The 15,875-nt window shown below is 37.9% G+C and overlaps 1 protein-coding gene across 1 annotated transcript; it reads right to left on the bottom strand.

The window, feature by feature from the left end:
• Positions 1-929: 929 nt before the first annotated feature.
• Positions 930-15,582, bottom strand: LOC136840099 (roundabout homolog 2-like). Its single transcript, XM_067106487.1, has 4 exons — positions 15,158-15,582; positions 5,357-5,935; positions 3,055-4,581; positions 930-2,816 (listed from the first exon to the last, which is right to left on the bottom strand). Exons 1-4 carry the CDS (start codon positions 15,228-15,230, stop codon positions 2,383-2,385), a joined length of 2,613 nt encoding a protein of 870 aa, XP_066962588.1. The 5' UTR covers positions 15,231-15,582; the 3' UTR covers positions 930-2,382.
• Between the last annotated feature and the right edge of the window lie 293 nt (positions 15,583-15,875).

The following is a 15,875-nucleotide window of genomic DNA, read 5'->3' as shown; positions in this document are numbered from 1 at the left end:
GAGGCATCAAATACACACCAGCGTTTGATATGTAACTCAGTCTTTTCATGAATAACTAAACAAATATTCATTCCCTTACGCACATGGGCGCGAGATGCCTTTCCTCCCGCCCCCACCCATCCCCAGGACAAGACGGGAACCACTAGGCGTACCGAGAGCGTTATAAAACTGTAAAAAGGGACCTCGTAATTGCAGATTGCCAGCCTATACGACGTTTCGTATGTCAGCTGCAACCCCCAATAAAAGAATCCAAATATGGGTTTTAAGGGCTCCCCCAAAAGAGGTTCGGATGCCTTCTCCCGGTACGTAATCGCAATTTGCGGGACACTTGTGTTCAAACACCATCTCGAAAGGGGTGTTCAAATCCCTTTTGCCAGTACGGGAATCGGTTTCCGTTCCCGAGGGAAAATATTGCCCTGTGAAAGGCTAGGTTCTTACACCGAATTCTATGTCGTTTGTGAAGTTTATAGCAAATTCTCTTCGAATAAATAAATGCATTCCAGAAAAAGACTCGGGGAACGCCGAAGGAGAATCAAATTACGCGTAACGACGCGAGAAAAGGGGGGAGGGTATCCCATAAATCAAACAGCCAGGTAAAGTCGACCTCTCGGAGGGCTGACCTTAATAATGCAGCTACAAAGGGGTTTGGTTCATAATCGCGCTTAATTGCAGGGCACTCAGGCCCCGGCGATACCCTAAATCAGACTGGGATGCATCGTGTATGTTTTATTAGCCTTTCTTCGGACGGTCCGTTTATCATCGTCGCTGGCATCCGGAGGTACTGTCGCAGTCTTTGTCTCTCGAGTGATAAATATGGTAATGTGTAATTTTCAGCCTGGCGAGGAAATTTGGGCCTTTTATTATATCCAGAAAATGTGACGTCATTGGAGATGCTTAAAAAGGGGTGGGGGTTGAGTAAAACTCTCTTCTGTGAAAATATATCTATATTTTTGTTATGTACATAATCATTTTTTGGAGAAACAGGCGTGAGATGAGAAGAATGTAGCTTTAAGACAGTCGCTGTATGCGGTGAGTGCAAGCTAATCGAAGAGGGATTACTTGGGAAGATTCGCAAAAGAATGACCACGGACTTATAGCCATTTTTTAAAAGTTGACTATTATAATATCGTCTTTTGATTTTTATAAAAAAAAACTGAACATAAACTGTTGTACATCACTGTTCATGGACGTTTTACACCTGGATATAATTCTTTAATTTAGAGGTTTAAAACGCATTTTCAGTTATTACGAAGTCGAGATAATTCGCTATCATAACATGAGGCTTTTTACTCTTTCAAAAAAATAAAAAATTTCATGAAGTATTTTTATTCTCTCTCAAAAAAAAGAGATATTGTGAAGTATCTTTTTAACATTTATGGCAATTTAAATTCAGATACATTTCGAACCAATCATGAACATAATATATACTTCACGGGTAACCTCGGGGAAGAACCAAAATAATTGATGGAAAATCCCGACTGGCTTCAGAGAAGTTTCAGCAGCCGTGAATGTAAATATACAAGTTTTGATGTCTAAAGGAGATTATCCTAACTCAAGTGAGGAGTAAAGTTTTGAAAGGTAAAAGGGACAGGTACACATTTTAAGAGCTTTGGCATTGGTTATATAAAAACGTACGGACATAAAAACGGCCCTTAAAGGCTGGGACTATTTTGCTTAAAAGGGAAGCATTTACAGAAAAGTATTTATTGGGTATTATTGTAAGGCGGAAAAGTTGGCCTTTTCGGCCTTCGGTCTCTTTTTAGCCTCTCGGAATTATTGTTCGTCTTGTTATTTTGGAAAGTGAGGGACCCACTGCGGTATCTGCTCACGGGTAGCTGTGTGTACATGTAATAGCTGCGCTCAGACGTGGCATCGCAAGGTCTCCTGTATTTTGCAGATGTACTTATATTGTCGTATTCTGAGGATGCTGCGTACAATCTAGGACCCTCCTGCATATGTATGCTCTGGCATTTAGGGTCGCCCAAATCTAGGTCATGTGGTGGCGGATAAGATGGTGGGGGTGGGAGGAACGCAGCCCAGTTCACACGAACGCACGGCGATCCTTCTCTCGAAAGGAGGTGTCTCATTGGGACACCTCGGCCGTGGCATCGAGCTGGAGATGGCCGCATCAACAGAGACGTTGTGGCGTAAGGCTCTGTCATCTCTTCTACGCGGCGAGTTCTTGGCTCTGCGTATTCGTTCAGCTGGTGATCAGAGGGAAGCAGTTTGACTGAAGATAGCGTGGAATTTCCGAAGGTGCTAGGTTGCCACAGTTTGTGCTCACTGTACATGTTGATAGAGGGATGACTTGGGAAAGTAGTTGGATCTTGGTAGACAACTGGAGTTTGCGAGGCATTAAGGTTAGATTTTTGGTGAAGTCTTCTAACGTAATACAAAGTAGCTATAAATAACAAAAGCACTAACAGGTACTAGTAAGTATATTAGCCATGTCTGTTGCCCTGGGGCATAGAGTACTGCAGAACCGTCGTTGATGACATGAGAAGAATCATGTTGATGAGGTTGTCTACTAAGGTCAGCCCCTAGATCCATTAACACTGGGCTACTGAAGGGTCCCAGCCCAGCTCCTGTCTGTGCAGCTACTCTGACTGTATAAAGACGCCCTAGTACCAAGTCTTTAATGATCAGAAATGGCTCAGACACTGCTTCCGCTATCTGACTCCCATTATGGGTCAGAGTGACCTGGTAGCCTATGACCTTCCCACGAGCTTCTTTAACAGCCAGTGTTGACCATGTTAGAAGTGCTGAGCCATCATCTTGCAAAATGAACTGAACATTGGCAGGAGACTCCATTGGAACTGTCAACAAGAACAATAGTATTTTGAATTAGTATCTCAATAGGTTAATAATGTTGCAAACTGCAACACTTTTATATGAACAAAAATAATAATCTGGAAATTTATTTACTAAAATTCAAATAGTATTAAAAATCTTAAATATTCATAAAACAACAGTTATATAAGAACTTTAGAAAGAACCTCATTGATTGTCTGCTAGGGAACTGACACAAATAAGAACATAATCAACATTACTTACTGTCTTCTGGTGTAACAAGAGAAAGCGAATTTGACGGGGTTCCTTCAATACTGTTCCAAAATGGAACAATAAAGAAGGTATAACCAGTGTATGGTTCCAGACTATGCAAATGATGAGATGAAGATGACGACCCTAATACTGTAGCAACATTAATTGTTCCACCTACAGTCACAAAATACACAAGCACACCTTCAATCATATCTGGATTGGTTAGGAACTGCCATGTTAGTAGGGTACTGCTAGGCCCAGTAATATTTGCACCAGTTAGCGTAACAGTTGGTCGTGCCAGGCGACGCCGGGCATGATGAAGAAGGTCTGGTTGTGCAGTAGAATCTCCTGATGGATGGGTCAAGAACGGATCCGACCAAGGACTCGGAAATGAAGCTCCTAGCTTCGAAACTGCTCGGATGAAAAATGTGTAAACTTCCCCTGGTTTTAGGTCACTAATTATACATGACTCATCCTTCACAACAGTAGAGGCAACTTGCCATTTTTCCCACCCATATTTCCAAAATTCAACAGTGTACCATGAATCCGAGTCAAATGTTCCCTGTGAGTTCGGAAGCCATCTTAAATAAACAGAAGTTTCGTTAATGGCTGTCACTTGAGGTTTAGATGGTGGGGCTGGTAACCGTTTGTCTACTTTCATGTTAGCATTTTCTTTGATTCGTAAAATGGCCTCCTGTTCAGTTTTGCCCGTCTCTGCCTTTGCACTGCATATGTAAATACCAGCATCTTCAGCCTGAATGTCTTTGATGATGAGTGCACCATTAATAGTAATTGACAACCTCGGGTTATCAATGCTTTCCAAGATTTGTTGAGGAGGCACCCCACGAGCTGACCTATAAAACCACGAGACTTTAGGTGTTGCAGACTCACTAACTACTTCACAAGGCAATGAAACAATACTTCCAGGAGCTGTAGTCAAATCCTTTGGCCCAACACCAATCACAGGAGGTGGGTACCCAGATACAACCATGACCTTTGTGTGTGCACTAACACCTCCACCGCTACTTACACCCCAGCAATAGTAAACGCCACTATCTAGGGGTGTAGAGTGTCCTATTGTGAGTATTTGTCCATCGTACGAAACACTCGCGTGCCCATTGCTCTGCGAAGGGAGAAGTAGAGCTGTTCTGTTCCGAGTTGGTAGCCTCCAGACTATCATGGGCTCTGGATTACCAACAACACGGCATACCATCTCGAGTTTAGATCCAGCTATGGTTCTAACGACCTGTGGCTTTTCTGTTAGAACTGGAGCATCAACAACTGTGACTGTGGCATTGGCCGAAATGCTCCCTGCTTCATTCGAGGCTTCGCAAGTATATGTTCCCGAGTCAGTTGCAGCGGCCTGCTCGATTGTTAGCTTGGTCTCCTCTATTTTAGATCGACTGTACGGTATTTTGCCATCGGGCCTGTACCACGTTACTCTCGGTGGGGGCGACCCAAGGGCTCTGCATTCCAGTTCGATTTGTACGCCTGATGCTGTCGTCACGTTATTAGGGTACTGTTGAATCCATGGTGGATCTGCAAAGAATTATTATTATTATTATTATTATTATTATTGTTATTATTATTATTATTATTATTATTATTACTCAAATTAAGAACAAGTCCCATAAAACAAACTAACAAGATCAATATTTTACAAAACATAATTCCACAGAACAAAATGCCCATGAATGGAGAAAGAGATTGTGTAACAAACAAATAAGATAAATTAGCAAAACTCGTCTCTAACGGTAGGGAAGAATCCAGAGGTCCATATCAAGCCTCTGAATCTCTAGTGCAAGTATATGTATATATGCATATAATATAAATATATATTATATATATGTATATAAATACGGTATATATATATATATATATATATATATATATATATATATATATAATTATAAAATGGCGCATGGCGTTTCAGAAAAAAAATTACAAATGCTTCTTCTTGACTTACGAGAAATGGTACCGGTAAAACTGCCGGGAAAACAGTTCTTAATCTCATTTAATGAAGATATGTACACCAAAAGACAGTCCTCTATTTATTTGATAAGGTATAGCTGGAGAGGAGGCAAGCAATTAATATGATTATAATGGTTTATTTAGTTATCAGTCTAAATGAATATCAGGACACTGTAATTGCCTTTTAAAGGTTTATAATTGTTAACAGTATATTTGGAGAATACACACCTAGGAAACATACTTAATGCATGTAGACAAGTAAACAACATTTCACGCTCGAAGAAGATAATTGGTCACTGCAATCACGGTCATAAATCACCTTATCCCAGCAGACTATACTTACTCATTATAACCAGCTCAGACGGAGGCGACTCCCGACTTCCGGCCACATTGGTGGCAGAGCACACGTAGGTGGCAGAATCCTCCTTCAGAGTCTGGTTTAATACCAGATCCCCGTCAGGCGTCACGAAGACGCGACTCGAGTTCTCCACCTCCTGCCCGTTCCTCATCCATTTGATCGACGGCTCTGGAGAGCCCTTGGGCGGCTTGCAGGGCAGGACAGCGGCCTCCCCAGCCCTGACTTTAACCAGGGCCTCGGCCTGCGCCTGGAAGTCGTAGGATATGGAGGCCACGACGAGGGTGGCGTTTCGGGAGCGCGTCACCCCGTAGCTATTGGAAGCCACGCACCAGTAGGTTCCGGCGTCGGTGTCTCGCCTTCCAGTCGCCACCCGCAGGAAGAAGAGCGACCCCGAGGGAAGGAGGACCCTGTGGGACCGAGGGTCTTGGGATGACGTCACCACCTGTTCCCCATCGCGGAACCAGGTAATGCTCGTTGCACCTGCAGCGGCGCAATTAAGAGTCGCTGGATCGTTTCTCCGGGCAATGACGTTATCCGGTTGCTCTTTGATCATTGGCGCAGCACCTGTTCGGGAAATTACGGAAAGATCGTGTCATCAGTCACATCCATCAAATGAGGGAAAAAGCATCTCATAATTTTCTCAGGAAAAAAAAAAAAGAGAAGCAAAATCTAATTAGGACATGTTATCGAAAATGCAAATGAGCATGTTATAATGAACAAAATATTCAGTATATGGTGCTTAAATTGGGATACAGAATAGCTGCTTTCTTTAACAGGGATAAGCCATTTTTATGGGTTATGCCTAGATGTTGAAAAGTTCCATAGAAGTGGGTTAATGATATTATTATTCTTATGTGATGAGAGGAAAAATAGTAAAGGCGAGTGTAAGAATTATAGGGTCATAACTTGAATTGGTATATGCTTAGGAAAGTAGGATTTGTGTGAGAAATTAGAACAGGTAGTTGTAGGATTGGTAGAAAAAAGAGCAGTTCAGACTGCAAAGAGAGAGAGGGTATGATGAATTGTTTGATACCTAATTTTTGTGAGAGGTCCCGAGAGTAAATGAAAATAGTACGTGATAAAAATGGATGAATTTGTAATAGGAAATTCGTGTCTGTGATGGCAGAGAAGCTTTTCGTAGAATAGGAAGAAAGGAGGAAAGTGATCGGTTTCGAGAAAAAATGAATCGAATATAAGGGTCTGTTATGTCTCTAGAACTGTCTTATATTTTCTTATAGGCGGAATAATGAGAGGTTGAAAACCGATACGTAAGTGGAGTGTTGTAAGCCAAGGAAAACTGCCATGAATGGTGTGTAGAATGGTTGATGTTTGCTAAAGATACAGGCTTTTTGTTGACTAAGTAATAGAAGTTGCAGAGACTGGTAAAACATTTTGGAACTATTTGTAAGAGGAGAGAGGTGAGGGTCAATGTTAGCAAGATTAAGATGATGACGGTAAATGGATGGCAGAGAGATCAAGAAATATTTGTAACTATTGGTGATGAAGAGTAGCAGTGGTGAATGAGTTAAGCCGCTGGATGCTGGTTAAGTGAGATAAGAGGTCGTACATAAAATAGGTGAAGCAAAGAAAGTAAAAGAACACCTAGGAAAGTTTTGAAGAGACGAGGCGTCCCTTTGGAAGCAAAATTTGAATTTATGAAAGAAATTTTTGAGCCACCTCTTCTTTATGGAAGTTAAGTGTGGATGTTGAATATGAATTTCGTAAAAAAAGATAAGGGCTGTTGATATGAACTGTTTATGTTGTATATCAGAAATGAGAGAGGTTTGATGAGTGAAATTTGCATAGATATGAAGAAAATACGTTGAACAGGTTAGCTGAAATATATATATATATATATATATATATATATATATATATATATATATATATATATATATATATATATATATATATATATATATATATATATATGTATATATATATATATATATATATATATATATATATATATATATATATGTATATAACGTATGAATAAAAATATAGATGCTTGTGCAGAAGTGGTTTGGTCACAGAGACAGATGGAGGGAAACAAGTTAGCGAAGCCTAAGAAAACAAGTGAAAAATGCGCCGAGGTTTCTTCGGCGCAATCGAGTTTTCTGTACAGCCTATAATCAATGCCACCGAAAACAGATCTATCTTTGTGTGGTCTCGGTATAATGCTGTATGAGCCGCGGCCCATGAAACTTTAACCACTGCCCGGTGGTGGCCTATCCTATATCGTTGCCAGACGCACGATTATGGCTAACTTTAACCTTAAATAAAATAAAAACTACTGAGGCTAGAGGGCTGCAATTTGGTGTGTTTGATGATTTGAGGGTTGATGATCAATATACCAATTTGCAGCCCTCTAGCCTCATTAGTTTTTAAGATCTGAGGGCGGACAGAAAAAGTGCGGACGGGTAGACAAAGCCGGCACAATAGTTTTCTTTAACTGCTGAATTGAGAAAGGATACCTTATGCAAAACAATTTATGGCATCAACATCCCGTGTGTATTTATGCACATGATTATACATGTATACATTCTATGTGCATACACACACACACACGTTCAATTTCAATATTATGCCTCTATCATTCCCTTCCTCCGTTCAGTCAACAACACCTTGCTGGACCATTACGAAATCAAACCCCTGCTGTTTATCAGATTGTTTCAGACGTGTTCAGTGGATATCATATAACTTTTAGACACTGATAAAAACTCAGGCGTTCCATTCCAATTTGCTACATTTTTCTCCAGTCCTGAATTTCGGTCGTTATACCGGCCTCACCTGATCCTGTGTCGGAAATATTACTCTTTTGTTTGGGGTTCGCCTCATTGTTCATCTTCTCGTTTTGATGGTTTAGAATCGGAGGCAATCTTTCCTCTGAATGACCCTAAACTCAAATATTTCTCTCTCTCTCTCTCTCTCTGCTGTTCTACTTTTTGACGAGCTATGAAGGATACTGAGTCCTACCTCTTGTAATGCTAACTTGACCATCTTTTAAAATCGCCGATGACCCTAGGCTCAAATATTTCTCTCTCTCTCTCTCTGCTATTCTACTATTTTGCAAGCTGTTAAGGACACCGTATCCTACTTCTTGTAGTTTCAGTCAGACCATCTTTTAAAATCGCCGACGACCCTAAGCTCAAATATCTCTCTCTCTCTCTCTCTCTCTCTCTCTCTCTCTCTCTCTCTCTCTCTTAGTACTTTTTGACGCTTTAGGAAGGATACTGTGTCCTATCTCTTGTAATTCCAGTCAGAACATCTTTGAGTATCGCCGGCTGTTTATTTTTCCGTATTTTTTCTGCAGCGGTACGCGCTTGGTGAGAGAACCAGATTGTCCAGACATATGGGAGTTAATGTCCAGAAAAATATAGAACCAGAAATGATATCGCCGTGGAAATTACATTTATGGTTTAAGGTAAATATATTTGTGAACAAAGAAAACTGTATTGAAAAGTAAAATAAAAGAAAATATTGTATCAATTAATACGTTTATCGACCAAGGTGTCATCTTGGTAATGAAAATAATTCCTTTCAACGTAAGATATTTTTGAAGGTGGAAGGTTGTACGGTCAATGTATTGTTTTTTTTTTTTAGACATTCTAAAAAGTCTTACAGGACCTAAGGATTTATAGCAACCTGATTTTGAAACTGACAATGCATTATTATATATATATATATTTTTTAGATATTCCAAAAAGTCTTACAGGACCGAAGGATTTACATTCTGATTATTAAAGTGACTTTTTGTTCTAACATGAAGAGACAACTTAGCTGTTTTTTTCTGATCACAGATCGCTTTGAGGATTTATGAAGTTGTCTCATCAACACAAATTTCAGGAAGAATTTTCCATTGAAGTTATGATTGCGTATCTGAACGGACTTGAGTAACAAAAATGCCTTTTATTTTTTGAACCCAGCTTCCTGTATTATAAATCAATAAGGAGTACTTTTATGTCTTAAATCGGCTATAGTTACAAAAAAAATAAAGACGAAAAATGTTAAGCTGTTAGACTGTGTTTATATGGAGGACATTAGGTCACAACAGGTGAAAAAAAAATGTGAATTAAAAAAGTTTTAATCGATCCATAAGTATAAATGTCATATTAATGACGACCGTAAGAAAATGATAAAAGGAAAAATGTATGAAAGACAAACGCAGCCATAAGGAGCCAAACGAGACTGAAGGATTAGACTGATATAGCTATGTAAAATGACGTCACGCAGACTAAACGCTCCATAGACTTACACTCTCGTGAATTTCGGATCTCATTGCGACCTGTTGCCTCTAGTATCGGATTACTTCTTTAAGTTTCAATAGTTTCAGTAGCAAGTTTCGTAGTAGTTTTCAGTAGCAAGTTTCAGGAGCTCTCTCGACCCTACTACTTTATCAGGGGTTAGGTCCTGAAACTTGCTACTGAAACATACTACGAAACTTTTCATTGAAACTTAAAGAAATAATCCGATACTAGAGGCAGCAGGTCACAATGAGATCCGAAATCATGTGAGCGTAAGTCTATGGAACGTATAGTCTGCGTGACGTCATTCTACTTAGTTGTATCAGTCTAATTCTACGGGGGCGCGCCTGGGACTCCCGAGATCGAGTTTTGTTTTACAATAAAATAATCTATAAGAGCATTCAGCTATTGGATCTACTTGATACATAATTTTTCCTTAATCAGGGATTATGCGTCTAATGATCGTATAGCGATTATTCTGTAATACATTTAATTTGATAACACCTGATTCATAATTACGTTTTCCTTTGTGAAAATTCCACGGTTGCTGCCTAATTATTATTATTATTATTAAGGAAATTATGATACAAGTAAATTTTAAAATTATTATTATTATTATTATTATTATTATTATTATTATTATTATTATTATTATTATTATTATTATTATTATTAACTGAAATAAAACTAGCTTTATCGAAAATTTCTTGATTAAATTCATCGTACTGGCGTGTACAGATGACTAACAAATAACATTATGTATTTGAAAATTTCCCCCTAACTTCTAATTACTCCGCAGCACAGCTTTGCTTTTTAGTTTTCTGTGCCGGCTTCGTCTGTCCGTCCGCACTTTTTTTCTGTCCGCACTTTTTCTGTCTTCCCTCAGATCTTAAAAACTACAGAGGCTAGAGGCTGCAATTTAGTATGCTTGATGATTGAGGGGTGGATGATCAACATACCAATTTGCAGCCCTCTAGCCTCAGTAGTTTATAATATCTGAGGGCGGACAGAAAAAGTGCGGACAGAAAAAAGTGCGGACGGACAGACAAAGCCGGCACAATAGTTTTCTTTTCAGAAAACTAAAAACTATGTAAAGTAGGTGCATTGCCTCAGAAAATTTGGTTTTGACATATTTAATGTCCAGTTTCAACAAAGCATGAAGACGCACGTAAAATTCAAAGCACGGACTTTCTCGGCCATGTACCAAGGCTAGTTCTTGCAGAAATTGCGTCATAAATCGCCTGTTTTAGGTCATAAATCTCTGAAGACCTTTGCCCACTGTCAAATAAAGTTCCTGTGAATAATGGCGAGTGGAGGCATCTAGAGCTAAGAGATAAATAACGGAGGAGAGATAGAAAGAAAGCCAGATTTGAAAAGTTACTCTTCACTGTGAGGACTTACGAAAGATGGGTCTAATCGCAGTTGTCAAAGGTAGACAATGATTTGTTATTGTCTTCTTCTAGGAGATTACGCTTTTGGTTCAGGCCATTTGTTTGTGATTTATTTGTTTTCTATTTGTTTGTTTTTTTGTTTGTTAACAGGATTATAGACAAATTATCATTCTTAGGAAATTTACAAGAACTCCATATGTTTGTCTTTTTTGCAGGATTAGGCAAACAGCGCTAATGTAAATTTCTATAAAATACATTTGTTTCAGTTTTTTTGCAGAATTAGGCAAACAATACTATTGTGGATTGTTATGAAATACGTTTGTTTCAGTCTTTTCTGGAAGGATGAAGCAGACAAATATTGTTTGGATTTATGCACAAAACCTGTTTGTTTGTCTGTGTTTCAGCAGGATTAGGCAACATTTATTTTGTGGATTTCTACAAAAGACTTCACCGAAAGGTGAGGATCTTGATTGGCAATAAGAGATTAGACTGTGAGAATGATAAAAATGCAACTTTTTTGTTTCCTTGTTTTTTTTTGAGGGGGTGGGGGAGGGAAGTACCTTTCCGGGCTTGTGCTGAAGGCTTAAAAAGCCGTGGATCTTGGTGACCAGCTTTGATAATTGCCATTGAGAAGAAAGTCTCATTGAAGGCTATGTCTTCTCTTAATCTTAATTATTCCATCTGGGTTCAAACAATTAACCGTTTCTGGTATACATACAATTTGGCGCACGGAGATTTTGTACTGTGGGAATAGGCCCTCTCTGAGGGCTTTTGTTGCTTTGTAGATAATATTCTCAATTAACATTTTGATAAAGTTATCGCTGCTAAAGCAGGCTCGCGGCGGAACTAGTAATTGAGTATATTTGCAGTGGCGCATGCGCATGAAAAAAGTGTGATTGTGTTCACGAATGATGCGCAGGCGCATACACACGTAACCGTATCGAAATTTAAGTGGACACATACACACAAACACCTGTATAATATACCTATATACATATGGATTTATATATATTTCTATATCATATATATACATATTTACTGTATATATCTACATATATACATATATATATATATACGACTGATTATATATATATACATATATATATGTGTGTGCGTGTGCGTGTGTGTGTGTGTGTGTGTGTGTGGTGTGTAGGTGTGTTTGTGTTTCTGTCAATCCACCTGTGTCTTTGTGACAAATACCAAACCACTATACACAATCCTTTACACACCGAGAGCCCAGCTCTTAAGAATTAGCTTCAAAAACGCGACTACATGGTAATTGCGTTACCTTTTATATCCAGCCCAGACCGCAGGAGTTGAAGGATTGCGCAGTGACCTGATCATTGTGGCGAAGTAATTGTGGTAACTGCCGCATAACTGCTGCTCTCTGTAACTGCTCGAGTTGACGTTGAAAATGTTACCAGGGTTGTTCATTTGTATCGTATCTACTTCTTGATGATGAGTTTTACTCTGAATACTTAATTGAGTTTATTCAAGGTTCTAACTTTCATTTTTAAGTATTCATGTCATGTGACTGCACGTACACACACACACACACACAAACACGCACATGTATATAGATATATAATATAGATACATATTTATATATATGTATAAGTGTGTGTGTATATATTTACATACATATATATATATATATATATATATATATATATATATATATATATATATATATATATAGAGAGAGAGAGAGAGAGAGAGAGAGAGAGAGAGAGAGAGAGAGCCGCTTGTTTGCGCGTTTTCCTCTTGCTACTCTCTTGTCTTTTACCACACCGGCTGCAACTCAGTACATTCGTATGACCACCAGGTACATAACTCACTACGTAGGCCAACCGAAGTACTGTCTTACGATTTTGCATTTTTGTTCACTTCGTAGTAAATTTGTAGTTACGAAAAAATCAAAACAGTTGCCATCTGAAACTGAATCCTGCTAATAGAACAGAATAGAATATACAATTTAAACCAAAGGCCAAGCACTGGGACCTATGAGGTCATTCAGCGCTGAAAGGGAAATTGACAGTAAAACGTTTGAAAGGTGTAACAGGAGGAAAACCTCGCAGTTGCACTATGAAACAACTGTTAGAAGAGGGGTGGAAAGGAAGATGGAAGAAAGAGAATATGAAAGGAGGTACAGTTAAAGGTATGTAAAACGGGTAAAGCTAGGGGCCGAAGGGACGCTGCAAAGAACCTTAAGTAAAGCCTACAGTGCACTGCATGAGGTGCGCCGACGGAACTACCTCCTAAAGGGGGCATCCTGATAATTGCAAAGAAAACAATATAGCATAGAACAAATATCGATACAAAACAGTAAGTTATAAAAATATCAATCAGAAATCAGAGGCGTGCAAACTCCTTAGAGTTTATCAGTTTTCGTTTCTTTGGAAGCCTACAGCGATTACCTTGAGTGAGAGCAGTAGCATTTTCCGTCGTCGGACATACATCTTATTTTTTATTTATTCAGTTGTTATAGAAAGTTACTGTTTGGCTCGTTGACTTAGTACGTTTTGAAATCAATTTTAAAATTAAAATTATTTTTTTTAAAATTAATTTTTAAAATTAATTTATAATTTTTTTAAAGTTCATTTTTAACATTTCGCTTCTTCTCATGGTACCAGTTTCGGTCGGTCATTTTTAGCTTTATTGCCGTGAACATATTTTCATTATTATTATTTCAGTTATTATTATCATCATGAGAGTCATTAATACTGTTATCATTACTTTTATTATTGCACTATTATCGCAAGCATTATCATTGTTTTTATTCTTATTTCTTTGTAGATCTAAAACCTATTGAATTGATAATGAAAAAAATTGTGCATGTAATTTAAAAAAAAATAATCTGATTATCAGTCCTTATGTTTTTTATTTTGTTGATCATGTTTAAATTTAACAATCGAAAACAGTATATAATATACAGTATATACACACACACACACACACACACACACACATATATATATGTGTGTGTGTATGTGTTTATATATAAATATGCAGTTGAAGTTTATTTATCCACACACACACACACAATTTCTACATTTACGTCCGCACAGACTTTTATATCGTGTTGTACTTTCATTGTATGATTAATATGTCCCTGATGATGAGCATGAATTTAACTAAGAAATGGAACAACAAAGCAATAACTTTTGCCTTTTCCTCCAGAAATTTATTTTAGAGAATAGAATAAGTATGGGATATATGAGTAGCGTCGTCTTAGATCATTAGCGCCTAAGGTATATCAATATTCAATGAAAACTGCCAATGAGACAGAAATTACGTAAATAGTATATACATATGTATAAATATATATATATATATATACTGTATATATATATATATATATATATATATATATATATATATATATATATATATATATACAGTATATACATACATATATATATATATATATATATATATATATATATATATATATATATATATATACATATATATATATATATATATATATATATATATATATATATATATGTATATATAATTATTATCCAAATAATGGAGGCTCAAAGAAAAACTAATTTCATTTTCTCATTCCTGAATCATATAATTTTCTATATTATGCATGTCTTATATACATGCCTTTCACGTCTTTTTTAAATAATGTTTAGTTCATACAGCACTCGTCACAGTGTGTTTCGTAACACGTGTAAAAGTCAGCTCTGCTTGTAGCTACAATTCAAAGATAAACGCGAAATTCTTTCTCATAGTCAGTGATAATTGTTGCCTACATAATATGCATTTCGACATTCTAAAAGCAAACTGGAAGTGCAGTGGTAATTATCCACGACTGCATTGTTGAAATTTTTAAATACATGTAGAGTGAAATGCACGCTTAAACACACACACACACGCACCATGTGTATATATGTAAATACATATATATATATATATATATATATATATATATATATATATATATATATATATATATATATATATATATTTACCTATATATACTTATATATATAATATTTACATATATACCAATATATTTATATGTATTTGTGTATATATATATATATATATATATATATATATATATATATATACATACATACATGCATGCATATATATCGATATGTACGTATGAATTCCCACGTGAAACTCACCTGTATTACTGGCTGCGGCAAAACCACAGGTGAGAAAACCCGCGACGAACAACACTACCGCAAAACGATCCATGTCCTCATTCTAAGTCTTGAAATCTGATATGATAAAAATATATTCTCATTCACATAAGAAAACGACTATCAATCATCTCGTTAAACAACTCTAAGAAAAAAAAAGTAAAAGAAAATTCTCGTTTCACTGGATCTCTCGGCTTCTACATGATTCACTGCTGTAGAAGAAGTTCTTTTCCGAGAGAGTCATCGCTTCACCGGAGGAGATGTATGAGAGGAAACCCCCGCATACCCTACCCCAACGAGGTCTCGAATCGCACTGACTGTATATATGCTATGCCAGGTTCGGTCGCCCACAGCCGCCGCTGCCTCCGTTCGAGTAGAGAGGGAATGAAGTGATCTGAAACGGCAGCGGCGTTCCTCATACCAGCTGATTACGGGTAGGCCCTGGGTCTCTCTCTCTCTCTCTCTCTCTCTCTCTCGCTGAATGGGGCACGGTGCTAAACCACAGCGCCCTCTCTGCTGGGCACCGCATCGATCTTCTCGGGGCGTAGGGGCCAACAGGCCGGGCGAGCTAGCCAGCGCTTTCAGCAAGTGGGCGGAGCCTTCGATTTAGGGTGGGGTCGGCCATGTGGGCGGGGTCATTTGCTTCTGTGTTATTAGTCTACTGAGATAAATGCAGTTCATTGATGTTCCTCTGCGACGC

Source organism: Macrobrachium rosenbergii, chromosome 7, assembly GCF_040412425.1.
Source record: "Macrobrachium rosenbergii isolate ZJJX-2024 chromosome 7, ASM4041242v1, whole genome shotgun sequence".
Taxonomy (NCBI): Eukaryota; Metazoa; Arthropoda; class Malacostraca; order Decapoda; family Palaemonidae; genus Macrobrachium; species Macrobrachium rosenbergii.
Note: the sequence above shows the minus strand (reverse complement) of the source record. Positions and strands in the feature narration are given on the sequence as shown.